General features: G+C 45.8%; 1 protein-coding gene across 1 annotated transcript in view; it reads left to right on the top strand.

Moving 5' to 3' along the window:
- Positions 1–21,318, top strand: part of LOC135387050 (phospholipid-transporting ATPase ABCA3-like) — a 55,037-nt gene extending 33,719 nt beyond the window's left edge. Inside the window, exons 3-5 of the mRNA XM_064616466.1 lie at positions 1,905–2,078; positions 17,644–17,857; positions 20,855–21,318. Of these exons, the coding sequence (XP_064472536.1) occupies positions 1,905–2,078; positions 17,644–17,857; positions 20,855–21,121 (655 nt within the window). The 3' untranslated portion in view covers positions 21,122–21,318. The remainder of the gene's footprint in view (positions 1–1,904; positions 2,079–17,643; positions 17,858–20,854) is intronic.
- The last annotated feature ends 5,735 nt before the right edge of the window (positions 21,319–27,053 follow it).

The raw sequence follows: 27,053 nt of genomic DNA on the forward strand, positions 1-27,053 counted from the left end.
GGTCACGATATGTCCTACTCATACCCATAGGCACCCACAAAGAATACCTATAGGGCTTTGTGGGATGGCTTGTGGGACTCTGTAGGTCCCATAGGCATTCCTGTAGGACCCACATATGCCTACAAATACCCACTAAGTCCTACAGGTAACCTCTGTGGGAATTTCGACCAGGGAGAGTCGTCCATCTTATTAGGCTTCCTTTAAGTGTATCTTGCTGGCACTGTGAAAAAAGAGAGTTTGGGAACAGAAAGTAGCAGGACTACACGGCTTCATCAACGTGGACTCAATTTGCAATAAGTATTCATCCATTTCTCCTTTCTCTCGCTAAAACGCGTACCTGACCGCTAAAAACGTCAATGCAGTCAACAGCAGTAAGCTATTAGCCACGCATTTCCTGATAAAAGAAGCTTTACGGAAGATATAACATGGAAGCGTTGAATCGGTTCGCGAACCGGTTCAGGGCTGCGCACCGATTTGCGAACCGGTTCGATTTTTGGTTGTGGCCGAACCGGAACTGAACCGGCACGAAATCAAATCAACGCGAACCCATATTTTTTTGCGGTTCGATACCCTGCTTAAGTTTATCATCACGGCCGCATCAGCATTATTATTACGGTGTTCATAAGGGTCCACTTACCAGAAGGACACAGCTGACCGCTCGCAACCTTCAAGTAAAATGCCTAAGTCGCTTATGCATGGGACCATAAACGGATTCTCTTGGCGGAAACCGTTGCCTTGCCGCACGCAATCCTACAAGACTAGTTATCTGAAAATGTTGCCTGCTAGAAGTGAAAGTTTGTGTTTGGTGCTTTCATGCTTTCGGCAGTTACAAAGATACTCTAAAAGACCACTTGTGACGCCACTGCATGTCACGAAAGCAATGCTTTTCATTTTTCTCGCACTATGGCAACTTTGAAAATTCGTCACGCGCGGTAAACAAAAAAAAAAAAGAAAAGAAAAAAAGAAAAAAACGCCCTGGAGATACTTTCAGTATTGGTAGCCGGGATATTGATGGGCACCTGGGTGGCATTTCGGATCCGTAACTCGTCCACTAATGCCCTTTTTTTGTACGCCGAATTTAACGATATTAGGAATGACGTTCGAGCCTCATGGCTGATAAAAAGTGCATTGCTTGTTTTAGCCGTCACTCTTTCGAACCCATGTTTTCCCGTTGCTAGCATATTTGTGGCCCTGACGTCAATGATTGCGTCGTAAACCGCTTATAAAACTTTATCTTGATGCACTGTTTGTGTCTATCTGGCATCGTAACAAAATATGACCACTTCTTGTACGTGACGCCCTTAGTCTTTATGCACGATGCTTCGCATATCCTAGAGAACCGGCGAAGTGGTTTCTGCATTTTCTCCCCCTGGAGTACCGCTCTGCATCCAGCGGACTCACCTGCTGCAACCCACAATGCTGAAGGCAGATGTGCCGCTACTGAGTCTTTAGTGAATTATAATGACTTCAATCATTAGATGAGTTTAGGAAGTGTATTCCTGTTTATGTGTCATTTCAAGTGTGTACACCGTGTCTGACTTCTATATCGTTGCGAACAAGGTCTTGGGAGTAACATGAGAAGCTTAACCATGTGCCCCATTATTGAATTCGGAGATGCAGTATTATTCGTCCAGAGACGTCTCAAAACGCCTGAGAACTGCAAGAAATCGGCAAAAAATTTTGACTTGGAATTTTCCCTAATTGATTGAGCTTCTTATATTACTCTCAAGTTATCAATGGCCCCTACTACTGGTCCCAACGTCTGTCCCCAAAGAGACGCATGCGCTCGCGAAATCCAAAACAGGACTTGGATCTTAGACATGCGCAGTGTACGAACACCTGTATTTCTGGTGCATGACAGCGCCATGACTGTTCATGTTATTCATGGTCTTCGACCATTTCAGTGGAGGGAATAAAAGAAAGCTGAGCATCGCAGTCGCCATGATTGGACTGCCCGAACTGGTGTTCCTGGACGAGCCAAGTGCCGGAGTGGACGTTGTCGCTCGAAGGAAAATTTTCACCGTAGTGAAGAGTGTCAGGGCTGCTTCAGGAATTTCAATGATTCTAACGTCGCATAGGTACGTTTTACATGCTTAGGTGATGTTTTGGCGCTGCACTGTAAAATTCAAATGTTTTGACCGCTAAAGTATTCTTTAAACTTAAAACTTTTATTCACCTTCTATTCACACCACAAGTACACGCTGCTTCTAACACTACCAGTGGCACGAAAAACGTGGGGGCTAAGAGAAAGGAAAATAGAAGCAAGATAGACAAAGAGAGAGAGACGATGTAGTAAAAAAAAAAGCAACAGCAACTTTACTTCAGGAAGATGGGTGGGGAGTTTCATCGCCGGGGGCGATACTCTACCCCATTGCCGGAGGTGAAGCGGGGAATGAAGTAATGGATCTCGTTACAATGAGGATCGAAGTCCTGTGGCGTCCAAAAAGGCGAAGAAAGCCTTGAGGGCAGAGCGTTGGTGAGCTTGATGCGGCCAGGGGCCAAGCAATTTTGTGAGGGAGAGGGGACGGGAGTCTAGCTCGTTGAGGGAGGCGGAGAGTACGGAGCGGGAAGGGCGGTAGTGTGGGCAATGGAGAAGAATGTGCTCGAGATCTTCAACAGCACCGCAGTTGCAGTGGGGAGAGTTAACTTGTCTCAAGCGGTAGCGCCACTGTGCTGTGAAGGCCACGTCGAGGCGCATTCGATGAACTAATGCGGCGTCTTGACGAGAGATATGTGCTGGCATGCGGAAAGCGAGCGCTCGGTCAACTCTGCTCATCATGGCGGTGGGTAGTATGTCAGCGGTCCGTTGCCGGGTAGCGAGAGGAGTCACAAGGCTTCGAAGTATGGACCGCTGATCGCCTCTTAGCAGTGCAATACGCGTCCGTGTCAGGCTCCACAGCTCCCCATAGAGCCCATAGTTTGAGATAATTCAGGCAACACTGGACATGCAACCAATGAAAATGAACTATGATGCCTACCTTTCGACCAATCAGGAGTATCTCAGTTTGGCTCGCCTTTCGGCCCGGTACTGGCTACCATCGGCTTTAACTTTTACTGGTTTTCATGCCCGACGCTTGTTATTCCGTATTCCAGAACAACTAAACAAATTTTTGACAAAATACACATTTATTTGAAACATCGTACTGATTCAATAGTCTGACACAAATATTCACCGTGCCTACAGAGTCCAAATCGTTGCGTTCGTTGACCAAGTTCGAAATCGAAAAACACACACACACACTCTACTCCCAGAAGTGAGCGACGCTCACACGAGTGCATGCGATTTCACGGTGAGCCTTTCACCTTTAGTTGGTTGCAGTGCGAAGGTTTCAACGAAGCGGGCAGTGCTTGTCGCACGGACACCGAATCCTGTCTCCGCTGTGACTGCATTTGAAAATGCGACGGCGCTCACAAGTGTTCCTGAGGCGTCAGCTCACTACTGCATTCCAGTTCTGAACTCGAGAGACTGTTCGTACGCAGGATAGTTGTGTCGGGAAACATCACAACACGCGCTGAGCCACTTTGACACACGAACAAATGTGGGACTTTTCTTTGAACAATGCCATCATACCGTGGTGTCAACTGACATCGTCAAGACGCGACACACGGCTGCCACTTCTCTCCCTTCTCTTCTCGTAACTGCCCGCCAGACAGGCAGCCCGCGAAAGAATGCTCTTTGAAACTTTGTCAACCAATAGCGGAGCGCGCAATGTCCTCCGGCCAATGGGTATCAACTATGATGCCTGACGGAGTAATACCACGTGTTTATGACGTGCAAACATTTTTTTCGAGCCGCGAAGAGGGGTAGCTGTGGGGGCCTGTCCGAGGCGAGAGCGCTGCAAAGACCACCCAATTCCGAGGAGGGAAAGGAACGATGTGCTGCAAAAAGAAAAGTATGGCGTAGAGTTCCGCAGCTGTGGGTGATGTACAATGGCTACGTCCTTGAACTACGCCTTCGTCGGGGATGACGAATGCTGACGCGGACTTGCCATTTCGAGATGCGCCATCGGTGTAAGCGTCTACGAGAGCATAAAAATGTTGCTCGAAGGACTTGAGGGGGAACCTGAGCTCTGCGGACCTGGAGGTCAGGAAGACGTGCTAAGGTGGGTGGCACAGGCATAGACCAGGGGGCGTTCGGCGGTGTGACAGTCCTAGGTGTGAAGCCGGTGAGAGCGTGGCGTGTCCTCTGCGCCACGCGGTGGCAATCACTTTCAGGACGGTATTGAATTTTCCTGAGGAGTGGGTGACGGGGAACGTGCGCACGCAAACGTAGGAAGTGTCGAGCCGTTTCCGCTCACGGAGGACCTGCACCGTTAGTTCTCCAGCTTCGGCTAGGACTTGCCGTGTTTCAGCCATTCTTGGAACGCCAAGGCAGCGACGAAGGCTTCGGGCTAACAGGGTCCGAAGGGTATTTAACAATGTTGTAGAAACCCTATGCAAGTGTGGAAGGCTGTAAAACACAGTCGCCCTCAAAGCCGCGTGAACGGATAAGAGAGAGCGTTGATCACAGCCCCAGCCAAAGCCAGAAAGATGTTAAACGGCAGGAAGCCATCGATGCACTTTGCTTTCAAGGTGCTTGATGTGGCGAGCCCAGCGCAGGTGGAGTCCAGGACCGCACCAAGGAAGCGATGGGAACGCACAGGCTCGAGGTTCCGTGCACAAACCCAAAGAGGGAAATTACTCATAGCCTTGTGGGTGGAAGGGAGGTCGACGCACTTTTCGGGCGAAAGGTCCATTCCAAGTCGTGTAAGGTAGAGATGAACGTTGTTTAAGGCTTGTTGTAAACGGCGCTGAAGGGCTCGTCGTGACTTGCCTACTGTCCAAAGCGCAACGTCATCGCAATACAGGGAGAATGCTACCTCGCGTGGAACTATCGATTTTAGTCCTGCCATTACCACATTAATAAGTGTAGGACTGAAAATGCTTCCTTGGGGTACGCCTTGATGAACAGGGTGATTGGGGCTCTGGCCGTGGGATGTGCGGAATGCGACAGTTCGGTCCGTAAGGAAATCGTGAAGCCAGCTGAAAAGTCGACATAGACTCCAAAAGACCCGTGGAGCACACAGATCAGAGAAATCTGTTGCTAGCGTCGTTTCGTCTACAGCCTTAACGATAGCCAATGCGGCGAGAGGATTCTTTTGTGGGGGCGCATCCTTCAGAGCTCGAATTGTCCTCCATATCTTTGTCGCGGGGTCAAATGGTGAAAGGTATTGACAAAACTTACGCCAACGCTTCTGGTCCGCTTTCTAAAGTTATCGTGTTACTTCAGCTTTCATCCGGCGGTACGTCACAATGTCAGGAAGTTGCCCAGTTCGGCGAGCCGTTCTCTCGGCTTGGCGACGTAATGCTCTGAGGTAGTTAATTGCTGGAGAATGTCCGACGTGTCCTTTGACCCGTTTAGACATGACTACTGCGTCCTGCATGGCGGAACGAATGCTTTGCGAGAGGGCCTCACTCGGCCTCTGCTCGGAGGCCAGCACGAAAGAGCGCCCAGTTCGTGAAAGGGATCAGTCCAGTAGTGGGTGACAGAGGCAGTGTTTCGTGCGAAATATAGATGGGAAAGTGGTCACTACCTCGAGTGTCGACATCGGTAGTGCACGACATCTAGCGAATTATGTCTGCTGAGCACCAGGAAAGATCCAGGACATCGAGTGACGTTGGTGATCGCATATAAGTTGGCTGATGGTTGTTTAGGAGGCACATATGAGCAGTCTCTATTGCTTCTAACAATCTCCTCACCCGTCCGTCCGTTCTGGGGATTCCAGTGAACTGAATAAGCGATGGAGGTCAGTCCACGGAACCTGTACCGCGGGACGTAGATAGATACTGACAACGGTTAACAGTATGTGCCCAAGGCGGATCTTACAGGAGACATAATCATAAGATCGATGACAATCCGACCCTATGGGAGCAGCAACGAGGTCATTACGAATGTGCAACGCTGTTCTATTCTCAGAGGATTGATGAGATCGATAGATTGTAAAACCAGTAACGCGATGTGCTGCATCCATGCCATGTTCGCATACAGCTATGAAAGGAAACTTGTACTGGTCAAGATGATATTTAAAATCTGGGAGCTTGTTACTTAGGCTGCGAAAACTCCACTGCATCGCGATGGCCTTTCTAAACAGTTCCATCATGCGGAGAGAACGATAAAGCCTCTAATACCAAAAGCACTTGAACCTCGGGCAGTTGCGACGCGCCAGGAAAGGCAGAGACAATTGCCTTGACTGCCGTGAGTACAGCAGAGAAGAGTGTCAGAGAGGGGACAGCTTCGGTGGTTGGTGGTGCTAACCGTCGTTCATGGCTGATGGGTCTGTTACACCAGCGTAAGTGCGTGTAATGTGCCGTGAGGGACCTGGGTGTGTCGGGTGGCTGGTGCTGATGGGCTTCGTCGCGGTGGCGTTCTGTAACCTCCGTTCGCCTTGTGAAGACAGGGGTGCGAGTGTAGGAAAGTCGTGGTCATCCGTACGGGGCGTGACGGTGGCATTGCCGCCCCTGGGAGCGTCAGAAGGAAGGTGTAATATCCGGACTTGATGTCTTTTTGTGGCGGCGGTCTTCACGGGACACAGAGAGAAGGATGCAGGATGGCCGGATTTACAGTTGGCACAATTTGGCTCTCTCTTATTGTTGCAGTCATATCGGCGGGGAGGCCCAGCGCATACGCCACACCTAGTAGCATCTCTGCAATTTCGTGCAAGATGGCCAAAGCGTTGACAGTTGTAGCACCGCATGGGGCCTTCTATGTATTCTTGAACGATGAAGGTCTGAAACCCGAGGGCAGGGGATTCCAGCTAAACACTGAGCTGACAAAAGATTGCGGGCAGCCGCTTCAGACTGGACGGTAACGAAGAGAGATCCATCTAGGTGGAAACGGTGGTGTATAACTTGTTGTTGTGCTAGCAGGCGTATTTCGCTGGCGACTACATTAGGGTTGACCTTCCAAAAGGAGTAGTCACTAGTTGCTGGTCGAAACAGTATGGGAATACCGCCGGCTCGGTTCTTCGTGTAGGTGACAGCGATTGAACGGGTCATGAAGAGAAGTGGCAAGGTTGCCATCGTTCGTCTCATCTGTCTGCTGAGGAGCTACCGGTACCGAAGTGTCCATGGTGTTATCGGGAACATTCACGGCCTGTGGATTGTCGGCATCACCAGAGGAAGGGCTCTCCACACGTTATCGTTTTGCAGGGCTGACGGGGACTTGTTGATATGTGGGAAGTGTCATAGAGACGTCGGACCTCCCGTCCAGATTACGGCGGGAGGTCCGTGAAACGTTAGATTGCTCATTTCAAAAGCCTCGAAAAAAACCTAAGGGTCCGTCCGCTTGACTCATCTCGTAGTTATCAAAGAGAGCGAGGCGTTCCTTTGTTGCTGTTTATGCAACGTCAAACCCGGCATTATTAAAATGTCCTAATCGTTGAAGATGCATAATTTCATCAGCTTATATTAAGCAACCTGCGTGATAGGCGCAGTAACTCCCTATGTGACCTTCTCCTGAGGAGATAAAAAGACTGTTAAACGAAACATTGGACCACGCCACAGAGAATTGAATTATCGTTTAATGATGTAGTCATGTTCAGCCATGAATAGCATTTTGGTGAACTTCATGACACATGTTTATTACACTGCACTGTGAAAATAACTGGGAGACATTAACATGGGCAGATATGTTTAATACAACGTTTGAAACACTGTTGTCTTCTGCTGGTCAGCTATAGAAGGAAAGAGATGCATCGGGAACAGCAATCTTACGTTGAACAAGACTATAGGCGCATTGCACTTCACCGGTGGGTTGCTCGAACACTGCCTTCTCCACTTCACGTGTGAGATTTTTCGCGACGACGAACACAGCGACGTCAGCGAACTACACATCAACACTGGTCAGTTCGAGGATTCCGGCTTGCCCAGGCAAAAATCTAGAGTGGGACCAGCCCAAAGTGGTTTTTGGGACAGGTCTCATGCTGGTCCCCACTCCCAGGTGGTCCCAGTAGGGAACCACTCTGGGATGGGGACTGCTTGGGACCTGGAACCAGTCAGGAAGTGGGACCACTTGACGGATGGGATTTCAGTGGGACCCGTCTTGGCCCCGATCCCAACCCAGGCAAAAATCTGGAGTGGGACCACTTAGTGACTGGGACCAGTTGAAAGTGGAACCAGCTTCACGATGGTCCCACTTGAACCAGTGGAATTGATCCAGTGGTCCCCTCTGCTAAGTGGTCCGGGATCCGGCCACTTAGCAGCTGGGACCACTGAATACATGAAAGAAAATAATGCGTAGAAATGCACATATTACTCAAGTAAATACAGTTTATTTTGCTAAGAGCATACACTGAGCAGAAAGAAATAATCAATACACCTCTACATGTACATACTACGTAGTATAAGTCTGATCACTCACTGTGTCTAGACAAGGAATATGCCTGACTGTGCCATGCACTCTCGGACCACAGGGAGCTTGCGTTCGTTGGCCATCTCACGTCTTGTATTTTCTCAGAGAAGATGACACATGACACTCGTGTTTTCCATGCAGGTCGCGACATACACCCCCTTCCCACCGTACGTTCGGAATCTTCTAATTCTGTTTCTCTTCAAGTTCCTCCTAAGTTTCTTAAATGAAACATCTAATTAATAGTAATCAAAACATCACGGTCATCACTCATACCTGCAAACATTCGCGACGTGCAGTCCGATTGGCGTTTCACAGTGCGTTCTTTCCCCTACGCCGTTTACGTCTTCTTGGAGTCAAAACTCTTCCAGGAAATCGACAATGTGTTGCACAGAAACCACTGTCATCGCATTGTCTTACAAAGCGCACTAAAACACACGCAAATACTGCACAGGAGGAAGGTACACCATCCTTGCGACGGCAACGGAACGGAAGACAAAACCAACTTGCCTCGAAGCGTCGAAGTTTCCAACGTCTGCCACCTGCCAGTCTCGCCTCTCACCCTCTCCTCTCTCTCTCGGCTCTCGCCGGGCCGCCGTGGCTTTTTCACATTGCATCAGCCTCTGCAATTACCTTTTCTTCTTTTTTCGTTGTCTTTCTTCTAGTTATTTAGTTTAATTTTTGTTGTTGTTGAGATGTATTTTTGACATTTCTCTGGTACTTAATATGTTATGATATTCATGCACCTTCAGATGAGAATATGTGCACGAATTGGAGTTAAGGGATATAGCGTCTTCAATTCATCCCGGTGAAGATTCGCGTAGTTCTAGGGCAGGTGTCAAAATTGCAGTGACTCAGTGGTACTGGCTTCAAGGCTTCAAAGTGGTTTCCAATATCAAATGGGACGGTGCAACACTAGAGCCAGACCCCCCCAAAGGAACCTGGCTTCAAGTGGGTTGGTAGGTTGTGCTCCCAGGATGGACACACAGTGGACCAGGCATCCCACTCTAAATACCACAGGATCCCCCAAGGATACCCAAGGATCCACAATGGGACCTGAGTATGCCACTCTGGAACTGGCTGGGACCGTCCTGAACCCAACTGGAACAACTGTGGTGCCAGTCTGGGACCATCCTAGATTTTTGTCTGGGTGGATATCGTCTGTGACAGTGATCTGTACAAAGAGGGAATAAGCTTCGATATTCCTGACGTTGACCAACGGGGGTGCTTGTGCAGATAGCAGCACAATCAAAGTGGTTCAGAAAATATCCCCTACAGATGAACTACAGCGACTGCTCGGAATGCCAACCCATCTGGGACGGTTTGTTGCACAAATGGCCGATCTGCTACACCCACTGACAGTAATGCTGATTGCGAAACACGGCGTTGGTCTTGTAGTGCCAGAAATCCAGCGACATCTTGGTTGGAAACGGATCACATTCGGATACGGATTACGCTCATTACATTGTTTGGAAGAAGACCGTTCAACGAGTTAGCATCTAAACTAGAAACACTTTGGAAACCCATCATGAAGTATCGTTGCGTGATACAACACATCATTAGCTTTCTTTCAATGAGACGAATGACCATCGTACACAAGACAGACATGTTCAGCAAGAAATTCTCGTCGGAACATCCTCTAACATTTGCATAGACGCCTAATACACGAATCCCGCCGGACAAACCTTTCTCACTTATCTTCATCTTATGTGCTTTCCTTACGTACGGCATAGGGGCGCCGGCATTTGTCAGCAGTTGGTCAAAACGGAATGTCACCGAAGCTGGACGGCCTTAGTTTTCACACAAGCTGGACGGGCATTACGAATCTCCTACGGAACACAGAAGAGCATGATCTCCGTGGAGCTCAGTGCTTCGAGATGTTTTTTTTCCCACGGTGCTGCTCGGACATTGGGGTACATCCCTATGAATTCATTTATATTCGATTCCTGTTCTGTGTGTTGATGATGGACAGAATACTTTCACAACCTGTAAGTGCTGAATTAGGTTTCTATTCTTGGCGTTTACTATGTCTTGCTACAGATTTCCAACTGCTTGGTGAATATTCGCTCTTATAAGAAACATCAAAACAACAACAATAGCTTTATTTCGGGATGATGGGTGGGGAGCTTCATCGCCGGTTGCGGTACTCTACCCCATTTCTGGAGGTGATGCGGGGAATGAAATAATGACTCCCTTCACAATAAGGATCGATGTCCTGTGGCGTCCAGAAAGGTGAAGAGAGCCTTGAGGGCAGAGCGGCGGTGTGCTGGATGTGGCCAGGGACCAATCAATTTTGTGAGAGAGAGGGGGCGGGAGTCTTACTCGTTGAGGGAGGCGGAGAGTACGGATCGGGAAGGGTGCGCCTAGGGGTGCGTACCTTGGGGTACGCCTTGATGAACAGGTGCTTGGGACTTTGGCAGTGGGATGTGCGGACAGCGACAGTTCGGTCCGTAAAGAAATCGTGGAGCCAGCTGAAGAGTCGACCAGATATTCCAAAAGACAGGAAACCGTGGAGCACACAGACCGTACACAGACCGTGTGCGAGACCGTACCATAGGCGCGCTTAATGTCCACGAAGACCGATGCAACGATCCGCCGATGAACACGAGCATGGTTGGACTGTACAGACTAGGTCGAGAACTGGATTAATGAAGCGTCGGTGGCGACGAAATCCAGTCATTTCTTGAGGGAAGTCACCTTGAGGAGGGAAGTCACCTTGTTTTTCGAGCCACCGGTCGAGGCGATGCAAAACCATTCTCTCCATCAGTTTTCCCATACAGCTTGTCAGGCTCACAGGGCGAAAAGAGGATAGGGCATTTGGGGGTTTGCCTAGTTTCAGGTTGGGAACAACTAATGCCTCCTTCCAGGTAGATGGTACGGATTCCTGTCGCCAAGACGTATTATAAATATGAGGGAGAACTTGGAGTGACTGCTCGTCAAGGTTTTGCAGTGTGGCTTACGTGATTTTATCTTGTCCTGGAGACGATCGCACATTCACAAGTTTCAACGCAGTCTGCAGCTCGATTAGAGTAAAATCGCGGTCCATAACCTCCGGTGGACGAGGCCAGTCTTGGTGGATTTTTGCCTTCAAGCTCTGGACAAAACAGTTCTGTGCTGCAGACGTTGAGGCAGCCGCCGTTGTCGCTAGTACGACGGAGAAATCTGTCTGTAGCGTGATTTCGTCTACACCCTTAAGGATAGCCAATGCCGGGAGAGGATTCTTTTTTGGGGGCCCATCCTTCACAGCTCGAATTGTCCTCCAGATCTTTGTGGCGGGGTCAAACGGTGAAAGGTGCTGACAAAACTTACGCCAACGCTTCCAGTCTTCGTTCTTAAAGGGTCTCTGACCAGAAGCTGGAGAGCCTTTTCCGCAGTGGCTACCGATAGAATACACAAAAGCAACTTCATATATGAAAATTCATGCCTCAACACCTCGTAGTTTTCGTAAACTCGAATTTTGAACATCGCGGTTCACGCCGATGCTGGCACACCTAGCGTCAAACCAAGAACACGTACGCATATATAGAAAACTCATCTGGTCATCCCACCGGGATGACGCCAATCGCCCATTCAATCAGCGCGCAGAATGCCGTCACGTGATCGAGCACTACAACAACAACTTTCAGCAAGAACCAACATTTTTACGCCGATATACTGTCGTCACAATGTCTGGAAATAAAAAGTATGTATATACTTCGAAATTACGACCTGTTTTATAACTGCGATAATCCAATTAGCGACTTCCCTGGAAAGAGGAGCTACGAGGCTACGAGCTACGACGACTTTTGGGATCCAGCTCGCAATTTCACTGCGTTAGCGTAGTGTGTGTATTTCCAAGTTTTCTTTAGTTATATCTTTTGGAACAACGACCAATTTATCGAGGTACAGCCCTTACTTCATTTGACGTGTCTCGGTTGTGTCGTCAAAGCGAGATTATTCGGCGGGCATTCAGTTCCGTACGATACTGCGCGTTCAACCGCAGCGGTAGGTATGGTTGGCAGCGGATTTTGCCAATCGTATTTGAAGAATGCAGACCATTAGACGGACCCCTCAGTTTGAGTACAAATAACCTCCGCCTACAGCAGTCCGCAGTGCTTTCCTTGAATCTATCTTCCAAGACTGTTGCATCTGGACGTGACGAGGTTAGTGTCTTCTGTATAATTTATACAGTGATTACTCTCCTTGTGAGAATTACGTTGTGGCATGCAGATGTTAGGAGACCATTTACGCAACAAAGCAAAATACGGATTAAAGAAAATTGAAGTTTACGCACTAAATCAAAAGATTACTGTACAATTCCGAGTGTTGTTGAATGCAGCCATGCCAATTGCAACATTCATGCAGTATAGCAGTATGCAGCCATGCAGTAAGCAACATCCACAGTACGTAAAATGAAGCTGTGTATTCCGCATCTATATGTAACATGTAACATGTTACATCTAGATGTAAGATGTGGAACCAAATGTTGGAAATACAAGGCAGGGCTCAGATACAAGTTTTCTTCTGTTTGTTTTCCTTATAATATGCAGCATACTGCACATAGTAAAGAAGGGTTCTGGATTCTAAACCAACGCAGTTGAAATCCTTAGTTTACCCCAAGCTGTACTATTGTTGTCTAATCTGGGGAAACACCACAGAGGGCAACTACGATAAAATTGCAGTGCACAAAAAAAAGAAAGAAAGAAAGAAAGCCTAGTATACGACAACCATGTCTACAGGTTGTCTACAGGTGCAATGTGCTGGACCCTCGTTGCAAAGAGGCCCACCAAGGGTGCCACTACAATCCATCCATACAGCCCCTCAGCTCCTTCAACACATCCAAAATTGAAATGGATTTTTTTTTTTTGGTGTGTGTGTGTGAAAATGTGGACAGCTCGGTGCAGTTGTGTATTTTATTTATGTGGCTGTGATTTGCTGTATGCTCGTAGTGGTAATATCTCAGTTATCGCATTTATATGGCTTTTTTTTTAAACAATGTTAGGGTGATGACTGCATGGAAGTGGAGGAACAGGAGAGGAACACATCTGGCAATGGTCATGACAGTTGTCCGTCAGGTACGAGACCAATTTCTTTTATAAATGTGGCATATAGAGTGAAGTTGTTACTAACAAAAAGTTGTTTGTTCCCTTGAAAGGAATCTACAGGTGGTGAGCACGCGTAAGGAATTGACATATCTCAATACAACTTAGACCTGCCTGTTGCACATGAGATGTGTGACTCTACCTACACACACAAGCTTCTGCGGGTTCGATGCATGTATATTTTGAAACATGAAAGACAGAGTGCTAAAAATATATCTGAGGTGAAAAATTGAGCAGTTCACTGCAGTAATTCTATCGATTTATTTTCAGCATTTTGGGAAAAATATAGTGATGGCAAGATTACCTGTGTTGCACTGCCGGACCATCTGCTATTGGAGTTCCATGTCCCAGTTATTATATATAATAGCTGTTTGAGGTTATTACATATTTATTATGCAAGTTTTGTGCCTGTGAGTTCCTGTAAATGTGCTCTGCAGTGATCATACTGGACAGAGAGCTATATGCCCGTATAATAACAGAGACTAATGTTCTCCTGGCCATAAACCTATTCCTAGGTTAGATCTGCACCCTTGGAAGTCACTGGAGAGGCGTGTTCGCTTAGCTCAATTGGTAAGGGCCCTGGATCGGTAATGCAGAAGATGTGGGTTCAAGTCCTACTACTGGCTAACCTTTCCAGTGACTGCCTTCTTTCATCATTCATTTCTTAGGCACTTGACGCTTTGTATGTATTTGCGTTTTCTATGTGTTCCAGTCTCAGAACATCAACTGCCATGTTCAAAAGAACTGGAATTTGCCTCTGCAATCTGGAACCCTTCCCAACATCTCTTAATCGACAAAGTAGAATTTGTACAGAACCGCACGGTTTGTTGCTCGTGATTATCATCCTTTTTCCAGCGTCTCAGCCATTAAAGCCAAACTCTTTCTTACTCCTTTGATTACCAGATGGAAGGTATCAGGCCTGGCATTCTTTCATAAGTTATATTACAGTCACACTCCTCCCCACCCCACTTACTGTCAATCCCCTCACAAGTTACTTCCAAGACTTGATGACTCGCACAAAGTACTTGCTCCACCTACACAAACAAAAAAATTCCTCTACTCTCCGCACCAGCTGATGGTGTCAAACTGGAATGACGTTCCTGCCCACATAGCATCAGAACAAAATGTATCGTCATTTATTTCCAAGTGCTACGATCGTTTTCAGATCGAATGAATTTCTTTGTGGTGAGTGAACGAATTTTGTGTACATCATTTTGGTATTTGTCTTTTTTGGATAAAAAACCTCCCGCATTTATGTAAATCCTTACACAAGGGTCTTTAAGTAAACAAATGAAATGAAGAACTTCGTGAGACTTTCATAATTGGAGCATTTTTAATGCATATTTTTAAACAGTGGCTGCTAAAAATGTGTCAGACACTATTACAAAGGCTGCCGTCTGTATCAGGTGAATCATGATTTTTCCCAGAAGCCCAATAGTGTATAACGCTGCATGACATATGCTATTTTGGAGCAATCTCTGCAGACATATTATGAAGATATTATCTGAGTGCCACAATAAACTACATGAACCACATTTCATGTTACATTATCTTTTACTAAAACATGCCTATTTGAGTATTCGAGCAGCCCAAGATACAAAGCTTGGTTCCTCAAGGTCTTCATCCTACTCGAACTGGGTGTGCACTTTGCACAGAAAAGGAAGATTGAGAATGAAAAAATGGCTAGGAAGCAAGCGAACCGGGGTTTTACATCATGCATGGAAGATTGAGGTTTTCGATAGTCAACTTCTGTAGTGAGCACTTCTGGAGGACTGAGAGCAGGAACCGAGGTCACACACAGGGTAACCTGCATAACAGTCTGACTTACTTCCACATAACGATCATTAAAATACTTCAGGTGCCTAAACAATACTATTTGGGTGCTATCAGACAGTAAGAGTTCGAACAACACATACGACATTGACTGAATGGGTGGACAAAAGGATGCGTCAGAACAGGATTGGATTTGTGTCTGTGGTGGAATTGAGAGCCCAATCTAATTCTTACCAGGCGGAGCGGGCTGATGAGATGGTGTTTTGTGTCAGGGGTCAGCACAGTGGTTTATCCAGAATCCCAAGCATGGAGGAGTGTTGAAAAAAGTTCGGAGGCAGGGGGGTCATTATTATAGTTGCATCATTTGTCTACAGCTGAAATTGCAAGGGCACCACCTGTAGGGGGTACTTCCACCTAGTATCTTGGGTATTTAAAGCATGTAGTAGTTACTATGGGAAAGGCTTTGCGTATCCTGTTCACCGCGCAGACTGGTATAACGATTCTCTTATTTTTTTCAAGTTTGTGCAACATCCATCTCACGAACTGTTGGTATGTAGTGTACGTATATATTTCCTGTACGAGACACGCAAGCTTTGAACAAAGCTAAAGCTAGTAGGACGCCGAGTATTAATTCAGCTGCACTCTTTCTGAATAAGTGACGAACAATAACGAAAAGTTCAGAAAAACTATTTTGTATTGAAACCAACCAGCATGATTGTACATGAGACACGTACGCTTCTTAATTGTGAATATGAGCGCTAGGTTCGTGCTGCCCTCGAAGTTCTAAATATGCTACTTTAAGAGCAGCTCCTTGCAACATAAGCACTCGACTTCTTTCGGCAATATTATGCAATGAACCACTCCGGCCCCTTTACACGGCGCCGTCAAACATGAAAGTTACACAAACTGTTCATGTGCTTCATCGTGATGGATGCTGAAAGCTCATCTAACAGTCTGTCGTTGGAACTTCCTCTTCATGCTGAAGTCGATTCGCGGCTCAACATTTCAAAAGCAAGGCCTCCAAACTCTGCTGCACGTAGCAGGTGCCTCTCAGCTGCTGAAAGGTAGCTGAAAAGCTGACTTGTCGACTCCGCTGTGCTTCCGCGTCCATATTGAAAAAGCCCCCAGCAATACGGAAGTTGCGGAAACCACCTGAACTTCCGTTGTGGACTTCCCACCAATAAACGTCGCGGGCGTTTGACGTCATACACATGGGAAAAACACTGCTAGCCTGGATTTATAGCTAGAGTTTTGCGCTGATCGCACGAGTTGAGGGCAGAAATCGAAACCGCTTTTCGGCTCCTTGTTTGAAATAGTTGGCTTGTTTGAAATAGTTGTAACTTGGAGGCACCATGTAGGTTCGTTATCCATACAAACAAAGACATTGATCAGGTTCTGGTCAGAGACCCTTTAAGTTACCTTAGCTTTCATCCGGCGGTGTGCCACAATGTCAGGAAGTTGCCCAGTTCAGCGAGCCGTTCTCTCTGCTCGGCGACATATTGCTCTGAGGTGGTTTTAAAAAACATCAAAAATAACTTTCACCTTTGTATCTGCCACTTGTAATGTTTTCACATCTACTGTATTGTTATATGTGTAAGAACAAATGTTCACGCAGACACGATATCGGGTGTAATTCAGTTTTACAGCAAAAACATGCTTTCTGATCATTTGATGCACCAGAATCGTTACTGGACTTTCAAAAAGTGCATCGGCAATGACATTTTCAATGTGACTTTATTGGGAAAATTCTTGCTGTCGTACATTGGATCAATGAGAAACTGTGCGACGGAGCGCGGATCCACTTCGTTCCCATTGGCATTGACATTGATTTTTTATTGAAACGCACCAATTTCCCGTTCTTTTCGATTTGGTATTTGTCCAAAATTGTCGATTGGGAATCAGAAATTTTGCTCAATTTCAATGAGAATTGTGAATGCGATATCCAGTTAAACCAAATGAGATTTCCGGGCTATTTCTAGCAGGGACGACTGTATTCCTCTTCGATGAAGTTTTTGTACTTTTGTAGTGTCAAGTGCATAATGATGAGCAAACCAGAAGTGTGCAAGCGAACTAGGGCAACTTTCTACAATTCTACATTATGGGAGATTAGATAAAGCAACGTTGCCTTGAGCCTGAGGAAGATAACAGAAACGCGAAGGTCACAGACAATGATCCTGATTGAGTTTCGTGATAGTTGTCGGTATTGATGTTACTTTCTCCTGACTCAAACAGATGTTGTCGCTATCGAAGTTCATAACCACACATACGGCCGCTATGTAAAGCCTTTCATAGCTGGTTCGTTCCGCTTACTTACACCTCCCATGAGATGACAGTCGCCCTTTCCCCTTGAATGTCCGTATTAGCGAAGTTTCACTGCAGTGATACATAAATCGACCTTTGCAGCATGGATGAGTGCGAGGCAGCCTGTGACCGCATCGCTATAATGGTTGCCGGTGAGTTCCAGTGTCTTGGATCCCTTCAACACCTCAAGGAAAAGATGGGCCAGGGATACACCTTGGCCATTAAGCTGACCTCCAAAGATGAATCTCAACAGCCAGCATTTGAAGCAGCCGTGAAGAATATATTTCCTGGAATCCAGCTCGCAGAGTCCCATCAGGTAATCATATTAGCGTACCATGAGGTTGAAAGAAATTCAGCGCGGTCAGGATAAAACGAAACATGGTGAGTTGTTTTTAGAGCCATCAGTATTGAAGCGTGTACTCCACATTAGGCACCCAATTAGGCGCCAGTTTCATCTTATCGCGCTAGGGCAGACTTCTTGACTCCAGGAGGCCGTAAACCTCCTGCGACTGTGAGGACTGCTAGCGGAGGAAACGTCGCTCCGCAAAACTGGTTCCCGCTGAGCGTTCTCCGTGTACGCAGTTCTATCCCCGTCCTCCGTCTAAAGTAAGCTTGGTGTCAACACATTAATATGTTCAATGTGGTCCGAGCAATCAGAAAGACCGTTTTGAACGCGTTTATCAATAGCTAGCAACAAATAACTGAAGACACATTCAAGTAATAAACAGCTTCGTTGCGACTACACAGCACAGAACGTGTTTCTGTAGCGAACACGAACAAAAAAACAGGATTGTTTTGCATGAAATTTTACAGGAAATTCTACAGGCTGAGAAGGACGCGCGTGAGCGAAATTTTCATACGTTAGCGTAGTGTCAAGTGTCTCTAATGTTGCTGGAAGCACCATTATGCTCTTTTAGTCGTGCGTTTTAAGTTCCATTATTAGACCCTACACAGTATTTTCCACAACTGACTGGGATGTTAGAAACCACTTCCCTGCTGAAGTGAGTATACGGACGAACATGATTTGTCATACGTACGTATATATCATACGCCCTCCACAACTATCTGCATAATAAACTATGTCGCAAGTCCAGCATTGTGCCGCGCCTTTTTTCCTGCGTTCCATGCCAGCTGAAAGGTTTACCCTGTGTAAGCTGTTACGATCTCTCGAAGTGTAGAGGGTTGATATCACAATCTTAGTCAACAACAACAGCAAAACGTTGCAGTGAGTTTTTTAGTGCATCCTAGACATCATTGACCATTTTCGTTCCCCTGCATGTACAATGCTAGCTTACGACCAAAACTGGCGTGACGCAGCAATATACCAGACATGCGAACAGGATGCTCATGCTTCCCCGTGCTGCTTTCACAAGCTGCATACATTATTATGTGTTCAGATGTAATTGAAAAAATGTAGAATTCGGTTTAGTCGCAGATTGATCACAGGAGGTCCTGGTCCTGAGACCAAATAAACTTATATTCTCGCTAGAAAGGAAAGCATGATCAGCATTTTACACGTCCCGACAGGGAACAGAAGGTTCACATGTAAAGCCTCTGAACCATCAAACATTCACAACAACAAGTGTCTTCTATGTTGTCTTCTATGTTGTAATGTTCTTCTATGTAACAATGTTGTCTTCTATGTTGTAGGCATTGCAGCATGAGGGAGCCGGGCGAGTTATTGTTTCGGTGCATGGGATGCTTACAGCGGTCCCCTGAAAACTGTACAGCAAGGACAATCTTGTTCTTTTGCACAATGTGCAAGCCATATGATTCATTGCTTCTTGTATAGTTGGTTTTTGATGCACGCCAGACAACACAAGATGTTGCAAAGGTGTTGGATCAATGTCACCGGAACGTTAAAATGTTGCAGCGATGTTTCATCCCACATTCATTGTTGTAGCAATATATTTATTTCAATATTCATGCTATGTTTCAAAGATTGCGTAAAGCTACCGTAGGGCCGCTGTTACTGCAGCAACGTTGAATATATTACACTGAGGTAATGTCGCATTTACATTGTTGATGCAATGTTTTGCAAGCAATGTCAAGGCTATGTTGCAATTGCATGTCTTCCGAAACGATTAATCAGGAACGTAAATTCAACGCTGGTGCAAGGACTTTATTTTAATGTTTTTTGCTGTATTTCAAAAGATGCGAAGAATATGATGATGATTGGAGTTTTAACGGCGAATCGACAACTAAGCTGACATTGCGCCAAAACAGAACATGACGAAGAAGACAACAGAAAAGACGTAGTTGTAAGATGTCTGACAATGTTTACTGTGACCATCATGGGCAGAATTAATGCAGACTGTGAGAGACATTATATTCTGAAACAACATTGCGCACGCACGATGCAAAACGACTATGGACGAAAGAATCGAGACCAGGACAATATACGCTCAAAGAAACTTGTAATGAATTTGTAATGAACTCAATCTTACACTCACGCGAATGCATACTTGAATCCTCAATATGGCGTTCTTCCATAGCGTCAGTGCGACAAGAGCCCTAGAGCCCTCGCGTGGCATAGTGGTTAGAATGATCGCCTTCTGTGCAAAGGCCAGGGGGTAATGCTGGCTCTGCTGTCTGATTTTTTTTACGAATGTCGGCACCTTTCCCCCCTAGTCTGCCCAGGACGATTACTGAGTATGTAAGTATACTTTGCTACATAGCGCATATATCACCAAGACAACCCTGCAGTGCTTTTGAAATGCTACTACAATATAAAATAACTGGTAATTAGCAAAGTTGCATCAACATTGCAATGTCATATTTTTGCAGTGTTGTTTCCTTAACATTTATCGCAGCATAACAAAGCCAGTCACTAGCAACATAACATCAACATTGCATGGCGATAGAGGATCCGTGCGCTAGTGTTTCCAGGGGGCCACGATTTGTATATTACTGCAACGATTTGTGCTGGCTGGGACACGATCAGCGGACGTTGTTTCGAACGTTCCCACGGTAAACACGGTAGAATGCATATGAGATGGCCTGACCCGCCCCGTGGTAGGCCCTACACGCGGCGTGGTTTCAGGCGCAATACTTTTACATCTACACAGCTATACGTGATTTCTAGCAAAGCTGTAGCATTTAACTCAAGCCTTGGTACCATCAACCAGGCCTACGTGCATTGGTCTCACGAATACCTGAAAAAAAAAAAAAAAAAAAAGTGGCATTCGCGCACACCAGATAACAACTCCCCGGCCTCCCTCACACTGCAAGAGTGGATCATGTAGCAGGTTCTTGGAAACATAGTTATGGTAAAGGTTAAGGCCGATTTAATATGTAACGTCTTAACTCGCAGGGAATGTACGAATACCACATATTAGAAATGCTGCCCTGGAGTGAGCTGTTCAAGCGCATCGCCCTGTTGCGTAAAAAGTTTGCACTTGAAAATGTCCTTGCATCAGACACTACACTGGAAAAAATATTCATCGGTCTTGCAAGAAAGGCTCTTCAACAACAGCAAAATCAGCTACCAGGTGCTCAGGTCACTCCCCGACGTCCTGATTCGCCTCCAGCACCGCCTACAGTAGCACCCTCAGCACAGCCTCCCACGATGCACAAGTAGAGGCGCTACAGTGCGCAGACCTGCAAAGTAGAGGAACAAGGAACGTTTTGCCGTACATGCATTTCAGAAATGCACAAATGCCTGTTGTCATTCTTAATAAACTGCAGCTCATTACAGTGCAGTCATCAACTTTGCTTCGCTTACTTCTAACGCTTTGTGACCTTGTATTATTAAATTTTGCTTCGCGGTAGAGCATATATCTGATCACATGCTTTTATGTCTAATGGTTAAACATCCATTACAAAGATATGCCAAAAGAACAAATTTCCACCTATATCAGATGGTACTAAGATTCTACAATGTTTAAAATACACTTGGGTGTGCACTTTACGTTTTACTATACTTATCATGAAACTAACTGGAAGGTTTCGAACGCCATGGAGGTCAGGTACATTATTGAAAATGGTACTAGAGAAAAACAAGTTATATAAAAGAATTTCGAAAACAAGGGATATTGAGGTTTTTGGCAATATTGTGTAAATAATTCAGAAAACAGCCCTCGCAAATAATAAAACCCTCTGACGAAGAACTGGAATATGAGCCTATACCGTGCGAAACAGGCGAAGAAGTCGAATACCGTCTGCAATGTGAACGCGCTATTAAATAGGGGTGCTATTAGTGTACCTCGTCTTATACTGTCACATGTTACTGTACTGATGTTGTACAGTCAGCCGGTGCCGTGATCCATCTTGGAGGAGAGATTTTAACCGCAGAGAGTTTTATCTCGCATTTGGTAAACTTTGTTTCTGATTAGTTTCCCACAGCCAAACGCATGCGAGGACTTACAATCGGCAAATCTTGCTCCCGTTAATAATGTTGTGGTTATACATACAGTCATACATACATACATTCGCAACATTTAATAACATGACAAGGTTATTAAGGTCATAAAGCTAGACTTTATAGACTAAAGTTATTTATTTTAGTTAGTACGTCAGCAGGTCTTGAAAAAACATTGCACCTAACCTGAAATTTATTTGTTGTTACCACCAGTATTTGTGCCTTGCTAGGATGAATGTAGATTGCAAGGTTCCCTGTCTTACACAAAGCTGGAGATGTGTATGAGTTATGAATTATCGTCCCAATTGTGTGTCTCAATATTCTCAATGTGGGTTTTCTAAACAGGTTCATAGAACTTTCTTTGTTGAAAGGAAACGGAATAATTTTTTGCTGCTGGGCTCTATCTGACTATTTTGTTAAAACACTTTTAATCCAGACAGAGGAATGCAAACTGCTGTGAAAGCAAGAATAAAATATGCTAACAAGGGACACCATGAATAGCTCACAACAAAAAGAATTAGGCACAGAAGCAAATCCGCAAACTGTCCACCAAACCAGCAGTCACGAGCAGTGCCGAACGATGTGTCCGTTCCATTCGACAGTCAGGCACATAACTCAATATTAATGCTTTTTCTCCTCTATAAAGTCATGCATCTGCACCTCCTAGCGGTTACTTCTTTAATCAATTTCATGACAAAATTATTAAGAATCATGCCAGAGCTACTGTCGTTCCCAAGGCCAATGCATGTTTTGCGGAACATAGAAAATAGGGGATGCCCGGACAATAACAACAACCAGTGCCCGACATGCACGGGCACGTCACTGCTAATAGGAAACAAAGCGGGGACAAAGTTATCACGTCCGAAAAAATTAGTTACACAACAAATCAGTCCACTGCCCACGACTACGGCAGTCACGAGGAGCGCAGAACGGTGAGTCCGTTCCATTCGACAGCAGGGCACAGAACCGAATCGTAATGCTTTTTTCTCCTCTATGAAGTCATGCATCTGCGCACCCTAGCGTTTACGTTTTGAATCAATTTCATGACAAAATTATTAAGAACCATGCCAGCGCTACTCTGGTACCTGAGGCCAAGGCAGCTTTTGCGGAGGGTAGAAAATGGCGCGCACGCACGCACAACAACAACCAACACACGGCATGCACGGGTAAGTCACTGCTAATCGGAAAGCGGGGACAAAGTTATAACGTCCGCTCCATCCGAAAGGCAGGCAGAGAACTGAATCGTAAGGCGTTTTTCTCCTCTAACAGCCACGCATCTGTACCTCTTGCGGTTACTTTCTGAGCTAATTTAACCGTGAAATTATTAAGAATCGTTCTAGCACGACTCCCATTCAGATCAAGGGTGCGGCAGCACTAGCGTCATCCTCAAGACAAGAATGACCAACAAGAGTCTTTTCTGTCCAAAAAACAAAAAATACAGAGCACGATACATCAACAAAGGAAGACATGCATCATAAGACACAACAGGTCAAGGCATGTCAGGACATTGCTCAACGAACGCTGTTACACGAGAAAAAATTGCACGACTTCTGGGCAACAAAGGAAAACAAGCACAGAGAGACATTTGAACAGAGCGAACAGCATGACAAGAAGACACTCACCAGCATCGAAGTATTTCCACGTTCACTGCACTCCCTCCTTCTAAATCCGCTCGACACAAAATCCATCAGAATCGTCGCACATCATCCACCAGTGACGAGCCACACATCCGTCCGCACCCCGTCAGAGGCAAACTGAATCCCACTATAAGGCTGCAGTTTTCACTAACGGCCGACACAATTGCTAGGAACAGAATCAACGCGCGCCACGTCCATACTCGCGAGAGGCCAAGAGAGAAGTGAATCCTTGGGCCCTCTGTAGGCCTTGCTCATTGGTCGTGACGTCATCCTATTGTTTCAAGACTACCCTGTTTTGTTTTTTTTTCGTAATGCCCAGTGCAACTCCTCTGGACAAGGTGCACCTGAAACAATAGAGCCGCGGCATGAAGTCATCACCCAGGCGTTCAGCTGCATGGTTCAAGGACGCGTATGGCTGCACTATAGAACCGGCACCTGTTATTTATTGAATCACTATCCCAAGATTATTTCCTTCATTCTACTATAATGATTGCATAAGAAATAGAAAACCTATTGCAGAAAAGCACAAAACACCATCCATGAAAGCTGATTCGAGCAATTAAGCATTTTAATGCCAAAGACTTCAGGAAATCAGGAAATAACAAAACATCCTAACAAGTAATACCATCAATGGCTAAATAGAGGAACTCAATCAGGTATGTCCATACATACGAGAGCCAGGGAGACAACGGAATTGTGACGCTTTGTTCCTCCTGAATCAAGCCACGCAGTTATCCCCCTTGCGGTTACTTTCTGAACTAATCTAATCGCGAAATTATTAAGAATCATGCCAGTACTACTCCCATTCAGATCAAGGGCGTGGCAGCACTATCATAATCGTCAAGACAGTGCTTCAACAAGAATGTTACTAGTTAAAAAGAAAAAATACCGAACTACGTGCGCCAACAAAAGGAAAGCATGCATCATATGACAGAAAAGGTCTGGGCATGTCAGGACATTGATCAACGAGCACTATCGTGCGCGGAGAAGTCGCATGGTTGCCAGACAACAGGGGAAAACAAGCACAGTGAAACACTTGAACAAAGTGAAAAGCACACTCACCAGGATCAAGCTATTTCTAAACACACACACACTCAACTTATTCAAAAACAGTCCTCATTGTAAATCCGTCCAGGAAAATGCACACTGTCGACCAACCTCCCATTTTCTGAGGCTACACTTTTTCTCCTCCACTAATAGTCAACACAGTGCTACAAACACATGAAACATAGAGCCACTGCATGATGTCATCACGTCCAACTTAGTCTCACTCTCATCGTGTTAGCAATACGTAGGGAATGATAACAACAACGGGCGCGTTAGGTTCGTGCTCCGGGAACATTCCCTCTTTCAGGGGATCACTTAACACCTCCAAAGTGACATCCGGTGCACGTTGCCGGATGCACCCTGGGCACCCCTTCTTCGGTGCTGGGAGCCAGGGAATGCTGTGGCAGAGCGTGGCCAGTTCCGGAGCGTGACGTATGTTCCAATGTACTGCCTTTCGAAATGGCGCAACCGTTGCAACACGTTGCAACCGCCCATGCTCTTTGTGTTTCCGGAATCATCGGATGTCGGCGGTAAATACTTATAATATTATAGAGGACTGCTATGGTCTAGTGCTATGTTTACATAAAAGCATACGACAGAAGAAAACTCGATAGGTGGCGCGCGCTCAGCGGCTCTGGCGCTCGGCTTCCGGATAACCTCACAAACACCATTAAGTGGAGACACCAAGGGTACGTTCCCCTGAGAACCGGGGATATGGCGCTCGGGAGCCTTCCTAACGCGCCCAACGACGACGACAGGGTATTTTTTTTTTATTGATTTTTCATTTTCAGGGGTTCATTACTTTGTGCGAATCATCTAAACTTAAAATGTCAGCTCTGCTGCTGCTCCAACCGCGTCCCCACGCGAGCCGCACGCGGGCCCGTTCTCGCGGTTTGGACATGCTGACGCAACGACGTGCGCGATCGGGATCCGTTACCGATTCCCCGAGCGAGCCCACTATTTTATCATTTTAACAGCAGCAGAGCAGACATTTTAGTTTTCGATCACTCACACAAAGTAGTGAACTCTTGAAAATGACAAAATCAATTAAAGGAAATACCCTGTCGTTGTTGTTGTCATTCCCTACGTAGTGTTAACACGACGAGAGTCAGACTTAGTTGGCGTCTGTTGTAAAAATACGACGTGCAACAGATGATTATCCTTGCGATAAATCGTTTATTCCAGTGCCAGCCGAATGTATTCGGAAAGGCTTCGAAGGTCTGAGGTGAGCCCAAGGCGTGTTGACGGGCGCACACTGGTGTGTTGGGTACCGAAGCTTGCAGCGAATGATGTTGGAATGACTATTTTATTTTATTTTATTTGAGTCATTAGCGAATCACCTATTTAGTGAAGGGTCGTGTGTATGTGAACATTTGTAAACTGGTTTGGTTCAGACATGATGAGAGGTACAGCGTGTAGCCAATGATGTTCTCATTTGCCCGTTCCACTCAATAGTATTCTTACAAAAATATATGAAGCAAATCAAAGTACAATGAAACCCCTTCTATATTATAATTGCTACGCAAAAGCACGGCACCGTTTTTTCTTGGATGTATAGGCAACATGCATTCGCGACGGTGGACTGGGGATATCCTATTACATCCGGAGCGAAGCTGTATTGTTTCATCGGCGCATACGTATATAGTACATGCACGGCCGTGTTTTCAGGCGTGTAATATTTACTTAGAGAAATAATACGAATTTCTGTGGTCGTGACACCTTTTGGATTCCGCTCGTGATGTGTGTATCTGAAAAATGGCAGTGAGGGATGTGTTTGTGGAGCTGGGATCCCACTTGTCAGGTAAGTTCTTTGTGTTTGCCTTTTCGTCTGACACAAGTGATAAATTTATGTACTATTGCGTGAAATATTAGTTTAAAAAATAAAGGTTATCGCGTTTGTATTGCAATTTGTAGGATGGGACGAGCATTTTTAATTGAATTGCCTCGCGAACGTGGTGAAATGTTTGTTTTGGGCTGGCTATTTATTAGTGCTCGACGCGCAGCATGTGATATGCTTTCCTCAAGCGGTTTGCTTGTTCTTGTAGTGTGGTTCACGCCTTTAGCTCAAATTCTATCAGTAGATGTAGAATAGGAGTGTTTGTTAGCCTTGTCCGTTACGCTCGTAGCGGTTTTCAAGCGTAGTTTTCTCGGTGAAAATTCAGACTTTATCGTATTATGCTGTCCGAGTAGAAGTGATTTTCCCTGTTCGATTTGTGTGCCCTTGTTCCGTGCTTTCTTTACAAGGGGGTAATGCAGTTGTATATGTGGCATTATGCAATAATTATCTGATTGCCGAAATGGGTGTGTTTCTCTGAGTGGATGGTTGTGTATGAGCGTGTGCTTCGGTTTTTGCAGTTAGAGCTATCCGAGCAAAACTGCGTGTAATTTTCCCCTGCTCTTTCCTTCTTTCACTGCTGTTACGCGGAAGAATGCCACTGGGAAAAGCTGAATAGCGTTCTATCTGGAGA

This window comes from Ornithodoros turicata, chromosome 3, assembly GCF_037126465.1.
Source record: "Ornithodoros turicata isolate Travis chromosome 3, ASM3712646v1, whole genome shotgun sequence".
NCBI lineage: Eukaryota > Metazoa > Arthropoda > Arachnida > Ixodida > Argasidae > Ornithodoros > Ornithodoros turicata.